General features: G+C 39.7%; 1 protein-coding gene across 5 annotated transcripts in view; it reads right to left on the bottom strand.

Annotated features, from left to right (window-relative positions):
- The window catches only part of FNBP1L (formin binding protein 1 like), a 75,267-nt gene that overhangs the window by 17,631 nt on the left and 42,172 nt on the right, over positions 1-15,464 (bottom strand). For 2 of the 5 annotated variants that reach the window (XM_083444945.1, XM_083444944.1), the window contains exons 2-8: positions 14,545-15,044; positions 14,148-14,295; positions 12,633-12,695; positions 11,859-11,963; positions 10,640-10,768; positions 5,899-6,045; positions 4,695-4,898 (exon numbers count right to left, since the gene is read on the bottom strand). In XM_083444945.1, coding sequence (XP_083301071.1) covers positions 4,695-4,898; positions 5,899-6,045; positions 10,640-10,768; positions 11,859-11,963; positions 12,633-12,695; positions 14,148-14,186 — 687 coding nt within the window. In that variant the 5' untranslated portion in view covers positions 14,187-14,295; positions 14,545-15,044. Of the gene's footprint in view, positions 1-3,073; positions 3,233-4,694; positions 4,899-5,898; positions 6,046-10,639; positions 10,769-11,858; positions 11,964-12,632; positions 12,696-14,147; positions 14,296-14,544; positions 15,045-15,464 lie in introns of all 5 variants that reach the window. The other 3 variants (XM_083444943.1, XM_083444942.1, XM_083444946.1) reach the window with 2 other exon arrangements.

The raw sequence follows: 15,464 nt of genomic DNA on the forward strand, positions 1-15,464 counted from the left end.
TGCTGTTCTGGCTTCTGGGATAGCTGCACAGCCTGCATTCGTTCCATAAGACGCACACACATTTCTCCTTACTTTTTAGGAGGGAAAAAGTGAGTCTTATCCAGCAAAAAAAATACGGTAATTTCAATCCCATCACCTTTTGATTTTCCATGACTATGCTAAAAAGAATTGGTAGCCACTTCCTCGTCTATAATGAAGAAATAGTAACACATAATTGCAAATATATCCAGCAGGATCAATCGATAGGAGAAAGGAAGAACAAGTGTAAAAGGAGCATTTTCAGCCAACTTCCAAAGCAGCTCATTGAGGATCAGATTCTGCTGCTGTGCTAACAAGTTATTATGCTAAGAACGGTCCTGATCATGAACACATGTTCTGTGTCCTGAGCATGGCTTGGCCTGTGTGCATCTGCATGTCTATGGATGTGCAATTTGAGCATAAGATCTAATATTACTGCAGAATCTGGCTAAATATCCATTTCCATGCATTGTGAGGACACCCTGAAAACATATTAACTCCAGCTGTCTCCACTTCTTCCTTACCAACAAAAATAACCCTTGCCAAAATTACTTTCTCCCTTACCAAAAACGTATCCAAAACTCTGAATTTTGAGCACATAACAAGGTATGGAAATGTAATAAAATATAAGCAACTCTCAATTTTTGCAATAATAATAATATTGTAATATTAATTTTTTAATACCCCGTCCATCTGGCTGGGTTTCCCCAGCCACTCTGGCCGGCTTGCAGAATACAGTGGTGCCTCGCAAGACGAAAAGAATCCGTTCCGCAAGTCTTTTCGTCTTGCGGTTTTTTCGTCTTGCGAAGCAAGCCCATTAGTGGAGTAGCGCTATTAGCGCTATTAGCGATTTAAGGGCTAAAAACGGCTATTTAAGGCTTAAGGGATTAGCGGTTTTGCTGCTAAAATGCTTTTAGCAGCTTAGCGATTCAGAAAAAGGGGTTTTGGAGCGGGGAAAAACCCCCGAAAATTTTCGTCAATTTTCGTCTGGCAAAGCAAGCCCATAGGGAAATTTGTCTTGCGAAGCGCCTCTGCAAACGGAAAACCCTTTCGTCTTGCGGGTTTTCCGTCTTGCGAGGCATTCGTCTTGCGGGGCACCACTGTATATAAAACATCATAAAGCATCAAACGGTTAAAACTTCCTGATAAAGGGAATATATTGCAAATGCAGAATTAAGAATTCTGGGGTGTAGAGTTAAAATCTTTAGGAGCACAGATCAAACTGCTGAAAAGAGAAGTTACCATGCTGTGGTGCTCCAACTTAAAATCCACAAGTTAAGGAACTGCCTTCCCATAACAGAGAGAACTCCTCTAATCATTAACCGGCATTGCTTAGGATATCTATGGACTATGATCTGCTTCTCTAGAACAACATGCCCCAGCTAAGACTGGTATAAAGTATTAAACTGCAATCAAATTGGTGTGATTTTTCCTAATTATAATTTATATTGGCATATTTGTATATTGGCAAATGCATTCAGCTTCTGGTTATCAACAGCCAAAAAAAACCCCCCAATTTCTCATATACAAAAGACTGTATTTTATAGACCTAAGGAGTTACTGCTGGTTCATTTATCATGACATAATCATCAATGTTTGGCAGTCACTTGATCCCTAGAACAAATGCTACTTTGCAGAATATGCCAGTATAAATTAGTTAAGTATACTTCCTTGATTCTTCTCAAAAAGTGGCATTTAGCAGTTATCCAGGAATGGAATGCAGTTTAACCAAAAACAAAACCAACGAAAACCACCCAAAGCCCCCAAGAAAACAAATCTAAATTAAATGTTTTGAGTCAAAGTACATTGCATGAAAAATCATACTACATTGAAATAATTTTTTTTAAAAAACATTTTAGGTATATGTTAAACTGGCTTACTTTTCTGAAATACTTTCCCCAATAAACTGTGTTTTAAGTCGGCCGATGCAATCTGTCATCTACGAGACGAAACGGCCTGCAGAGACTCGCAGAAGATGCCTTAACATACTGGTTAAATTAACAACTTGAGCCATTTACTAACATCCTTTTTTAAAAAAAACCCAACCCATATGCTCTGATAATGGGGCATTGTCAGTGGGTGCATGTGCACAATGTCGACTAGGAAAGAACTGAACTCAAATGCCCACTAGGGGGCCAGTTCATAAAAGATAAGGAAAAATAACCCTGTGGTTCTGCCTTGCGCCTGAGCTCTGCTGCACGCACTACAAGAAAGAACAAATATTCTAGAAATTTCAAAAGGTCCGAGCTACCTTTTAGTGGATTTAGCAGTTAATGGCTGTGGCATTTAGGAACAGAATGAAACTTTTCAAAGTTCATCTGGCCCCTTACTGGTTTTGCTGAGAGAGGAATAACGCTGTTACATTTGTGGTCTGTATATGCTTTTTGTTATTTTTTTTTTTATTATTATTATTTCTGGTTTAAAAAAAGATTAAAACTGACACCGATATATTTGCTAGGTAGTGTTAATTATCACTATCATTATGAAACTGTGACAGCGAATGCTGATTTTGTGATACGCTGTTGCTCTTCATTCCAATTGTAAGCTGCTCTTACAGTGTGTGCTTTTTCTGGAATTGGCAGCTTGCAAATAAATTGACAATGTGTTGATGAAATCCACGTACCGATGTTAGAAGGCAGCCCTATATCAGGAGGCTTTTAACACTTGATGTTTTTAGACAAGCTGTAAGCCACCCAGAGTGGCTGGGGAAACCCTGACAGATGGGAGGGGTGTAAATAATAAAATTATTATTATTATCATTAGAAAAAAGAGCAAACTAATTATTGTTCTGTTCTTTAAAATGGCCTGGCTTCTCCTTCCCCCGAACATATTATGCATTAAACCCACTCATGGCTGCGAATGAGAAAATTGTGAGAACACAGACCCAGCACCCTTCGAAGAGCCAGCTATTCTGAACAAGGAGCTACAAAGCACAATGACCTCTGATAGGATCTTCAGCCTTATGATGAGGGTGGAGAAGACTGGGAAAAGCCACACACCACAAGCACACTGCTCATAGCACTATCATGCACCTAAAACCCGTCATAAAACTTACCCCTCTTTTGAGGCTTCTGAAAGAAGAAATTCTGGGCTTCCCTGTTTTTATCTCACTCATGCAATAATGGACTTGTTCAATCGAGCATAAGGGATACTGGGAACCATTAGAAGTACTGGACGTGTATAAACTAGTAGGGGTAAGGGGAGGGGACTGCGGCTGATGCGGAAATAAAGAAAGGAACAGATAAGGCAAACATTGAACTGAAAATTCTGTCTCCCCCCCACCCTTTTCAATACAGAAGCAGACCATCGGTCCCAGCCACCCTCCCCCCACCCCATAACAACCACCATCAGATATTATAATCAGAAAGCTGATGACATAACAAATGTGTTGGGTCTTTAAGGTGTCACAAGGCTCTCTGCTGTTTTCACCATCAGAAACATACAACACAGTAAGAAAATTAAAAAGTAAGAGAGGGAGAATATTTAGTTACGATGTTAAAATGGTTTAAAATGTCCTTTTACATGCGAGTTTCGAAACAACACCAAGAACCACCCTTCAGATAACACACATTGCTGAAAGAGAACAGGCTTTAGATTTATTTGTTTTACATCTAGGAACTTTTTGAAAGAATAAAAACATATCCCCTACAAAAAAAAAAAAAAGCACCCTAGTAAAATTTATTCTAAGTGTTCTAATGTTAAAATTCTTATATCCTCAAATCGTATGGGCAGAAAGGAAGACTTAAGGAATGTCATTCATAAGGTAATGGAGATGTACTGCACAGCTGGAAAAGGAAGGTTATTCCGTTCTCATGTGTTCTACACAATTTTTTCACACACTGCATGAAATTTTAATTAGTGTTGTTTTTAAAAAAGAATATTGCTTATGTTATTTGTTGCTCTCTATACTAAAAATTTCTGCAAAGGTAAGGTGCAATTTGCCTTCACATCATTATTCTTTCATTATGTCCAAAGCAATATATCACCTGCTTTGCTTTAACCTTCAAGTGCCTTTGAATATCTTTAAACTGACCTGCCAAAGCCATGCACTTTGAACGGAAACATCAGTTTCTAAAATTGCACATTACAGGCAGGATGCAAGTTCCTCCAGTACCTAAAACAATTAAATGGACCACAGCCAGAAGGCGGCTGAATCTCTGATATTAAAGAGATGATTGACACACCCATCAGAATCAACTGATCTGATCTCCCTCCAGTTTCAACACAATAGCAAAACTCCAACATATACAGAGGATACACAAGCCACAGAGGATGCTATTACTGGTCAAAATAGTTGCAGCAGGCTCCTTCGCAAGACCTGCGCTTGAGTATTGGTGGAACATGTTACCAGGAGTTTGCAGTTCCTGCAAACTCCTGGTAACAAACTACTGCTGTAATTGCTCCAGCAAAGCCAGCAGCTAAGTTACTGTGCGGCATTTTGCTACCCCAGTTGTACTGGTTTCCTGTGCTGCTAGAATACTATAGCTGAGGTGGAGCAAAACAGACATATAATACCAAAACCAAGTTCCTAAATGGACAGTTGGGGCAATGCAAACTGTCTTTCAAAATTATATAAAGGTCAAAACGACATTATTTTGATCCAAAGGTCTACATTTGATCCCTTAACCACAAATCCTGAGTGCGTTCTCATGTGAAATATATTTTTAAAGTTGTACCTTTGGTTTCTTTCCAAAAAGCCACAGCTTGCCCTTCGCCTTGCCCACGGTGGTTTTTGCATCGATTTTCACCACTTCTTGCTTTGGTGTACTGATTGTTCCGTCAGAAACAGTCCTGTAAATGTGCTGACTGTAATCTTCAAATGGAAAGTCTCCAGGAGGTTCAAAACCAGACTTGAAGGAGTCTATTACTATTTGAGAGTCCTTGATGGGAGAGAAGCAATGTTTATTTTAAAAAAATGATTACTCAAGAGAGCGGATGGCTTAACTGAAATGATATTATTACCAATGCAGCAAATGAAAAGTGAGTAACTTAAAACAGCAGGAGAAATTACTGATCTTCCAGAAAGAATTAAGTCCGTTTACAGAGGGGAAATTGCAGACTACCATCTACAGGGCATTTACAGGGCATTTGCAGAGAGAACAAACAAGGCTTGTGCCCTGAGCATCCCGCTCCTCCACATCCCATCAGTGGTACCCCTGGTTACGAACTTAATTCATTCCGGAGGTCCATTCTTAACCTGAGGTACCACTTTAGCTAACGGGGCCTCCCGCTGCCGCCGTGCTGCCAGCATGTGATTTCTGTTCTCATCCTGAGGTAAAGTTCTTAACCCGAGGTACTATTTCTGGGTTAGCGGAGTCTGTAAACCGAAGTGTTTGTAACCTGAGGTGTTTGAAACCCGAGGCACCACTGTACCTCCATCCAGGAAATGCATAAGCTGCCAAAGTGAAGTCCCAAACCCTGGGATTACTCAGACCGCTGAAGAAATTTCATCTCAAGATTAACAACAAAGTCTGCAAGAACAGACTTGTATAATCAACAGTAATCTATAATCTATAATCAATAAAGTAATCTATTATTCGGGCATCATAAATTAATAAGAGGAAGAGGGAGAGAGGTTAAAGAGAGAATGGGTAAAAAAAAAAAAAAAGTCTGAATAAAACACAGACTCCTTTCCACAATTACTTGCACTAGGTCTCATGACCCAACAAAGCTGTCTGCCAGAGAGTTATGGCACGCAAGAGACTTGATAAACCCTCTGTTGGTTTGGCTTCATGGAACACAAGTTCCATAGGCTTGATCAGCCTAATTCCTTGCCTAGTTGTGGTAGGACATGAGCAGACCCACAATTAGTTAGATTTACTTCCAAAGCAATGAGTTCTACACTGATAATCTGAATCCTACAAAATAAAGTCAACTTACCCTGCGTTCATCAACCGATTTTGCCGCAGCAGTCATTCCTTCTAAACATTTCGAGACTATTGGGATAACTCTGCGCTCAGAATCTGCAAACCCCTTATAACATTCGCTAAGTTTGATGGTTCTTCGTTCATCCATTTCCTGAAGATGCTACAATTATAAAGAAAAAGCCTGAGTATTCTTATGACAACACAGTACTATACAGATACTTGTATATTTGGGCTACATTTCCTCCCAATTTTGTTTAAAGCATCACCAATTTGCTGAGTTTGCTTTCCTGTACCAGATCATTTAATAAAGAACCTTTACCTAGGCTTGGTGTGACATAGGAGTGTACCAAAGTTCATTTTAACTGAACCCATGGTTAGGTTAACCTAACCACGGTTTCCTGTTAGGAAAATAAGACCAGGGCTCCCTTCCCTCTTTAGCATCTGCAAGGCAATGAAAAGATTCCACTTTCAGTTTCATAGTGAGTTAGTAATAGATTCATTCATTTACTTATTTCGTTTTATGCTTGAGAAAAACTATTGTTTATAAATGTTTTATGTTGTTTTAACTACCTGTCATCTATAGAAGATTCATTTTACATCATAAATAAAAGACTCGTTTTTACATGTACGGAATGCAGACTTTACTGCTGCAGCTTCTATATTATCTTGTAACAAATATTTTGTTGAAAATTTGCTCATGTTTATGAAGCAAACATGATTTTCCTTCAGAGTATTTCCTTGTAAATGTTACGATAGCCTTCCAGTGGAATTTTGTTCATTTGCAATGGCTTGTCGGTATTGTATTAAACAAGATGAAGAAAAAACCCAAAATAATTGGGGGATGTGGTTAAGAACCTCAGAAAGAAACCAGAGGCTGCAATCCTATGCACACTTTCCCCTGACAGCTACCTCATCTGCTCCATTGCAAAAACCAGACTGAGGGGATGACTTATATGTGTTGGCCCCACAATATATTGAGACAGCTCCATGTTTGTCACGGTGACCATGAAGTGCTGAGCTAGAGCAGTTGAGGCGGACCAAGTATGGTCCCTGAAGTCTTGCAAGACCACCACAAGCAGTCCTGTCTCTCTTGCCCAACATGAGGAGTTGTAGCTCACATCTGGCTGCCAGACAAATAGGTTTCTTGGCAAGGAATATCGTTCTCTAACCTGGCATTTAACAACAGAACCACCAGGTGTGAGAGCACATTGACGTAGCTACTCAGAGCTGTTGTTTTTTTTTTTGGGGGGGGGGGAGCTCAGAAGAGGTAACTTCTTTCAGCCACTTGATGCCCCATCTTGATGCCCTTGTGCAAATTAATTGAAACAAAGGATGTTTTCTATCTTACTTGTAATCCTGTACTTATACTTAAAACAAACACGAAAAATCAGTTGATCATTATGGTGTCGGAAGCCTGCAGCCAATAGAAGGAATGACGCGCTCGCCACAATATATTGAGGTTCTACGAAAGAGAGTTATTCCAGAGCTGGAGAAGAGGTATCCTGACGATACTGGGATACTGCAGCAGGACCTAGCCCCCTGTCACACATCGAAAGTGGTGAAGAAATTCATGACAGAGCAGCAAATACAGGTATTTGATTGGCCAGGGAATTCCCCAGATGTAAATCCAATTGAGAAATTTGTGGGCTATATGCAAAAGTCGCCTCCGTGCTGCAGACTGTATGACTATGGAGAAGCTCATTCAGGCTCTGATTCAAGTGTGGTACAGAGATCTGAAAATCAACAGTGACTGTTCGAAACTAGTAGACTCCATGCCAAACCTGTTAGGATATTTCCGTTCCACCTTAAAAGGGAGCAGGACGTTTGTGTCACAGCCTGCGTATTTCCTGTTTCACAGGATGTTTATGTTGTGTCTTTGCTTTCATTTCTCACCCTCTCTGCCGGAACACTGAAGCAGGCAGTCATGTTTTTGTTTGTTCTGATCAACGCAAAAATAAACTTGTAAATAATGCTCTCCTGAGTGCATCTTTCGCTGTGCATTATCTGCTGATAGAGCGTGCATGGCTCTGGAATGTGGCAAGCTATTTCTGGAGCTCGTGTCGCTAATTGCTGATACTGTGTGTCTACGGGAGATCGATGGACGTCCGGAGACGACGTGGAGTCATGATGGACTTTGTCTCCCTGGCAGTATCCCAACAAAACCATGTTCAAATGCTGCTTAAAAATAGCGGAGGTCATATCCGTTACTAATGTATGTATATGTGAGTTTTGTACAGTAAACTACATTGTTTGTTTCAATTAATTTGCACAAGGGTGTAGGTGCCCCTCAGCAAACATTATACTTCCCTTGCCAATAACCCAATGCTAAAGAAAACATCTAGAGGATCTGTGTGAACTTAATTACATAATGCTAATGAAACAGATATGAAGATGGGGAAAACCTGAAACTGTCTTTATTGGGGAGAACCAACACAATAAAAGTCTGCGCACTGCCAAAATTTCCTGCTCCAAAATCTCAGGCCAAATTATTCAAGAATGGCAGAAACAATGTATTTATATGGAATGTTAAAAAGAGCTAAGGAACCTAAAAATGTAAGCTGTAAGGCATAGAAAGAGGGGGATTTAATGGAGCTATTGTAGAGCTGGAGTCCTTTTGTTTAGGAACAAAAACTCTTATTATATAGACCAATGGAAGAAACAGCAATGAATACCACAGTAAAGAATTTATTATGAATGGAAGTACTAGGAAAAAACCCAGATACAATTATGTTATTGGCACATGTTTAAAAACCTGGGATAGATTTAAAAAGAAGTGCTAGCATCAGAAATTTCCCCTTTAGCATAATATTAGTGAAGGAATGTATAATATGGGACACAACTAGGGGAGTTCAATGTTTGGGTAAGTGGCATATATCAGGCTGGGTGCAGATTAATACAAACAGTTTTTCTATTGGTTCATCAAATGAGAACAACCTCGAACAGATTGCAACGTAAGCGAAGGATAAACAGAGGGAAACCGAGTTAAAAAATTAATATAAGGAATGAGAAACTTTGGCTTGCAAAAAGGTAGCTGTGAAGGCTTTTTTGCTTTTAAAAGGAACACAAGTTCCACAAAACATACGAGCTCATTTTAAAAAACAATGATACATGCTTAGAGATGTATGGGCCAGATGATGTATGCATTGTTTTTTGTTTGCTTACTTGTTTTGGGTAACATTCTCCATAGCTGCAATCTATGCCACTATTATTTACTCAACTTATACACCACCGTATGGATGTGAGAGCTGGACCATAAAGAAGGCTGATCGCCGAAGAATTGATGCTTTTGAATTATGGTGCTGGAGGAGACTCTTGAGAGTCCCATGGACTGCAAGAAGATCAAACCTATCCATTCTTAAGGAAATCAGCCCTGAGTGCTCACTGGAAGGACAGATCCAGAAGCTGAGGCTCCAATACTTTGGTCACCTCATGAGAAGAGAAGACCCCCTGGAAAAGACCCTGATGTTGGGAAAGATGGAGGGCACAAGGAGAAGGGGACGACAGAGGACGAGATGGTTGGTTAGTGTTCTCAAAGCTACCAGCATGAGTTTGACTAAACTGTGGGAGGCAGTGGAAGACAGGAGTGCCTGGTTTGCTCTGGTCCATGGGGTCACGAAGAGTCGGACACAATTAAACGACTAAACAACAACAACATACCCAGAGGTTTCAGGGCAGTTCACCACAAGACCACAACATATAAAATCAAACCAAAAGCAATAACCCAATAACCCCCACCTCCAAAAGCCACATTCTAAAAGGGTGTTGGATGTCAATAAGATCAACCAAAGGCCGGGTTAAAAAGGAACGTTTTTGCCTGGCGTCTAAAGGTGTATAATGATAATATGGCCACAGTCACCATGGAAGTGCAAAATGATGAAGAAAACCAGAGAAAGTAATTGCTAGTTTTATGTAGAAAGAAAAGGCGATATTCATCATTTGCAGTGGAAGTACCAGAAGGTGAATGATTTTGGGACTATAGTAACTTAAAGGATTTATTTTCTTTTTTCTTTCCCCTCACCATCTCAACCCTTATCTGCATGGTTGCTTTGTTCCACAAATATACTGAACAAAAGTACTACGTATTTTAGCAATGGCAAGAATTTTAAGTGCCAAGGAAATTAGAACCAGGGAGTTGTGGGAGCAACTGAATACTGCAAAGTTAAAAATAAGTATACAGGAGCAGAAAATGAATGGAAATCAATAATCTACTTCATTTTAAAACAACAGGGAATGTCAGGAAGCAAGACAGATGATATGCTACTGTAAATATCTTTTCAAATATTGTATAACCATAGTTTAATGTAAATTAACAGTGGAGGATTAAAGCAGAACTATGTAAGGTGCTGATAAAACATTTATAATTTTTATGTTTACAGAAGTGTTCTCAAACCATCTCAAATCTAAGCATGGGTCCAAAAGGTTTTTCCTGCCACTTTCCCCAGGAAAAGTGGCTGTTTAGCACTGAATGGGAACAAACGTCAATTGAGTTTTCTTCAGACTGATGTTTGTTTTGATTCAGCACTAAACAGTGGGTTTTCCTGGGGAAAGCGAAGGAACAAAAGGAAAACATTTCTGACCTGCGCCTAGAAATCATGTGATGAGCAGCAGTGGGAATGAGCTTAGAAGTCACTGTCACACTTTTAGCAGTTTAAATAATGTTTTCCCCTCCATATATTTAAAATTGTAAAGTACTTTGGGCACCCAGTAGAATGCAATAAATAAAGATTGAAACAAAATTTAGATCTAAAGCTCACCTTATAGATTTGAGGAATGACAATGTAGAAATGCTTGTGCTGTTCACCATTGAAATTTTGCAGCTGGGCAGCATATTCATTTTTGTTCTCATCAGCCATGTGTGTACGGAGATTTAATTGCTGCTTTGCCTAATAAGAGACAGTTCAATGACAGCGTTTTCTAGAAGTCTTCTGCTTAAACAAAATCTTACTTAGCAACATGGTCATTGTAAGTGAAATGCCATCACCTTTCATGAGCCCTGGAGATGCCCTTGTGTCCTTTACCTTACATTAGCATTTGCAGGGTCAGTAGACAGTATTCAACTAAATAAATGCATGAGCGGAATGACTTTTCCACCTTTTGTTCCCCTGTGTATGCCCCGTGTTGTACCCAAATCTGCTTCAGTGGATTGGAAGAACCACAGGACTTTGAATACAACCTAAGGTGTATAAACTTCTCTTTATAAACATTCATAACCACTCCAAAACATTTGTAGTAGCTTGTTCTTATTTAGAGAAAAGCATCTGAATTTTTAAGCTAGGCATGTACATGTCTCCATGCTATTCTCAAACAAAACATTTTAAAATGACCAAAAATAAGGAGCTGCCATTTACACATATAGAAAGAGAGACAATATGTGACTGTCTCACCAACATTACCTTGTACAATTCCATTCATTTCAAGTGACAACAAACATAGCACACAACCCCATATTGCTGAAAGTTCCTATTTCAGCCACTAAAGTTTTCTTTTCACCAGTGGTAACCAAGATGATACCATCCAGAAAACTGCAACTTCCACTGGACAAAACGTCCTGGTCGATCAAGCCACAGTTCTCTGCTACTTCTGAATCGGCAAACTATGGCTTTGGCAAACCCTCCGAAACAGAACGGCAACCAAGAGCAAACTGTGGCTTGCGATTCTGGTTTGAAGAGATTGCACAAACCACACTCTGGCAATTCAGATGTAACAGCAAACCGTGACTTGATCAAATGAGAAACCGTTCTAATAAACTAGGCCCTATGAAGGTGGTGGTGTTGGGACACGTACACACAGAATTTGTTCCTGATCCTCCGAACCTTTGGAGAATAACAAAACATGATATCTGAATGCAGCCATTGATTCACTGTCCCCTTGGGTTGGCACATTAAGTTTTAAAAATATAGTATTATTTGAAAAAATGCAAATACTGTTATAGGAATAATAATAAATAATAATAATAATAATAATAATATTTACCTTTTCAACATCTGCTTTAGTGGCATTAGTATCATTGTCCAGTCTCTCAAAACATTGCTGTGCTTTTTCTGCTTCTCTGCACTCTCTCTCAAACTTCTTTTTACTCTGCAATGGTAACATCATCATGTTATTATTATTTTTTACAAAATACTATAAAAAGACATGCTAAAGTTCACATGTGTATACCCACATAAACACTCATATACTTGCTCTTACTCAACTATTTAATATGGTGCAATCCCACTAATTTGTATTAGTATACTATGACTGACAACTTTTAAACGAAAGCGAGGTTTTGTCTTGCGTAGTTCATTTTGATTTTTATGCAAAGCCAAACAAAAAAAGTAAACAAAAACTGAAGCTATAATTCAAGCCTAATAAAAGGCGCTTGCAAAATCCTCACTTGTTTTTAAAAGATCCCGATAGCAACATATATTTAGATCTGCCATTCTACTGTGCTGGGGGCTGAGTTCAGCAACCGTGTTAAGAATCATAGAGCTGGGAGGCATTTTCAACAAATTCTGACATAGCTGAAGTCTGTAAATCCTTCAAGGCAGAATTCCTGTTGAACTGCACACTGAATTGCGCAATAGGTTGCACACTGAGAAGTTATGAGCTGTTATGATCCCTGCAAACACAGCAATCTATCTGGTCTATTTAACAAAGATAACAAAGCTAATCTTCAGTTAATTTCTTTAACAATTGCCCACCAAACTTTGTAATCCTAAAAGTAATCAGGAAAAGATAGGGGCGAGAAGAGAGAAGAAAACTTACATTATCCATCTGCTTCCAACACATGTCCAGATACTGCTGAGCCTTTCTACCCTCTTGAAGGTGCTGCGAAATTACGAACAAGAGGGTTTTAATTTCTTTTTCTTTCAAAAACTGATATGGCATTTACAGTCTTTTACTTGCGTGTACTAAAGAAACCCGAACAACAACAGTGGCCTAGTTTGCACCTCAAAGTAAAGCTACTTGGGTCTGTTCATTTCCTCCTCACTACTGCATGGAGGAAACAAATCTGTTTCAGCAAATGCACATTGCTTCCTCCAACAGAAAAACGTTCCACACTTTCCACAGCTCTCCAATCTACTTAAATACAGCAGAAGGAACTGGATTTCCACCCATTTTGTTAAAGTGAAACAATTGGACAGACATCAGTTCTACTTGAAAATATTACCCTATTTCTATGGTGACATCATAAATGTGCACAAGGAAACTGCACCATGAGTGCAGTCGGGGTTTTGTCTTTTAGTTTTTGATACCGCATCTCCTGTGCCTGATGGAGTCAAGCTATTAAAACTCAACAGCACCTTCATAACAGTATCATTAGTTAGCGTTTTATTCTAAAAGCACCTAAAATTTTCTAAGCACCAGACAGCAACATTCAAATCTACAAGGGCCCAGGCTCATGACTTTATAATCTGAATAAAAATAACTTGGTGTACAGTGGCAAAGACCAGCGAATGCGTGCGGCTCCCTTAAATGCATGGCTCTGGGCTGTGACACGCATGTTTTAATGCTCAGACCAATGTGTGAGAATTAAAAGATACAGTCGTAGCTTGGTTCTCAACCGGAATCCGTTCTGGAAGTCCGTTCAACTTCCAGAAAGGTTCAAAAACCAAGGCGCAGCTTCTGATTGGCTGCAGGAGCTTCCTGCACTCAATCGGAAGCCGCGGAAGCTGCGTCGGATGTTCGGCTTCCAAAAAAGGTTTGCAAACCGCAATATTCACTTCCGGGTTTGCGGCATTCGGGAGCCAAAACGTTCAAGTCGCAAGGCGTTCCAGAACCAAGGTACGACTGTACTTTAAATGCCTTTACAACAGACAACAAATGTCCACAGAATCAAAACCACAAAGTTATTTATTTCAGTCGTTTGTATTCCGACTCTCCATAACACCTGAGGAGGCATACAATCGAAGTATAAAAAAAGGCTGCAATCCTAAAACACACCCGAGTAAGAGACAAGCCATTATTCCTTAATGCGCTGCAGTGTGACTGGCTTCTAAGCAGGCACCTGGAGGAATGCACTGCACAAACACTAACATTCTAAAAGATAACATAGCAAGCAATGCTTTATTAAATTGGGGGGCCTTTCATTCTGTTCAGAAGCATGCGTGCTTTTGTGGTACACTCTTCTCTTGTCACAGAAGTATGGAAAAAACCATGCAACTCAAATTTGTGCGCCACTACTACACCGAAGAAGAGCTGGTCCAACAGACGAGACCTTGATAACAGTGAAAAGAATAATCGCATAAATTCTACAATCGCGAACCCCTCGTGATTTACCATTTTCCTTTCTGTTTTGAGTTCATGGGAATATCTCATCAGTTCTCCATATACCCTATGTCCCAGTTCTTCTGCTACCACTTCTCTCTGTCCCGCGTAGTCGTTTAACTCGTTAAGGATATTATAAAAGGCTATACATGAGGTAAACCTGGCAATACACAGTGAAGAAGAAGGAGGGAAACAAATGTCACGTTTCTATTTATCCGGAAGTTACAGCTTTTGTTCCATAAATGGACCATAAAACATGTCACAGTTAGCATGGGGTACAACCTTGATAAAACGAGTTGCAGAAAGATGTACAGTGGAGATGCCCCAAATAAACTTCTCTTCACGCACATTGGTTGTTTTTTTAAATGAAAACAGATTTCAAAAGGTAGAAAAGAATAAAGAACACTACCTGGAAAGCCCTGCAGTATAGTGGTATCTCCTAAGATGCGAAATGGAAGGAGGACTGAGCCTAGGAAAGGACTTAACTTCCTAGGCTTGGGAAGCTGAACTTGTTGCAGAGATGATTTTGCTTGATCTTGAGGGTGGAACATGCCAACCATGCCACTCCTATGCACCCCGATGGATGGATCTACTGAACAAGTTTGCTACCAGCTCTGAAGACAGCTGCCTGTTTGCCTGCTCACCTCTTTGGTTGGAGGGGAAGGGTGCCACACTATTGCTGGCACTAAAACAAAGGGGGGAGCAGGGTGGGAAGGAGGAGGAAAAAATAAGGGGAGAAAATGTGTATGGAAGGGAGAAACAAACAAACATGTCACTGTATTTTTTTTAATTTTTGTATAAGACCTCATAAGCCTGTGGAATGTTTGCCATCTCTTTTAAACGTTCAGGTCTTGAGCTCCATATCAGCTTCTGGAAGTCCTGTCATCTAGGTTTGTGTTTTGTTTTGTTCTTCTAAAAAAAGGATAAAATGAAGCAGAGGGGCTCAAAATGATCTTCCATGAGAAATAGTGTTTGGCTGATGAAACTTAAATCTCATCAATAATTGGATTTTGGGCTAGATGACCAAATTTGGTCTCTTGTAAGCCAGTGAATACCATATTCCTTCAATGATGGACTTCAATTGTAAAATCAGCCTTGAACAATCTCTGACCAGGGCATCTGAAAAAAAATTGATGCATCCTGTGCTGTCCACACTGGTAATAATGGAATAGCCTAAATTTCACCCCCCCCCCCCCGTGTTAAGGATGGCCAAGCAATCAATGTTAGTAGGTTGGTGGTGGTGAGTGTTTGCTATTTTCTCCCTTATACTATGCTGAAAGACGGTTAACTATATAAAGTACAGAATAGAGAGAAAGTTACCCCACCCAA

This window comes from Podarcis tiliguerta (genome assembly GCF_965153285.1).
Source record: "Podarcis tiliguerta genome assembly, chromosome: 6".
Classification (NCBI taxonomy): Eukaryota; Metazoa; Chordata; class Lepidosauria; order Squamata; family Lacertidae; genus Podarcis; species Podarcis tiliguerta.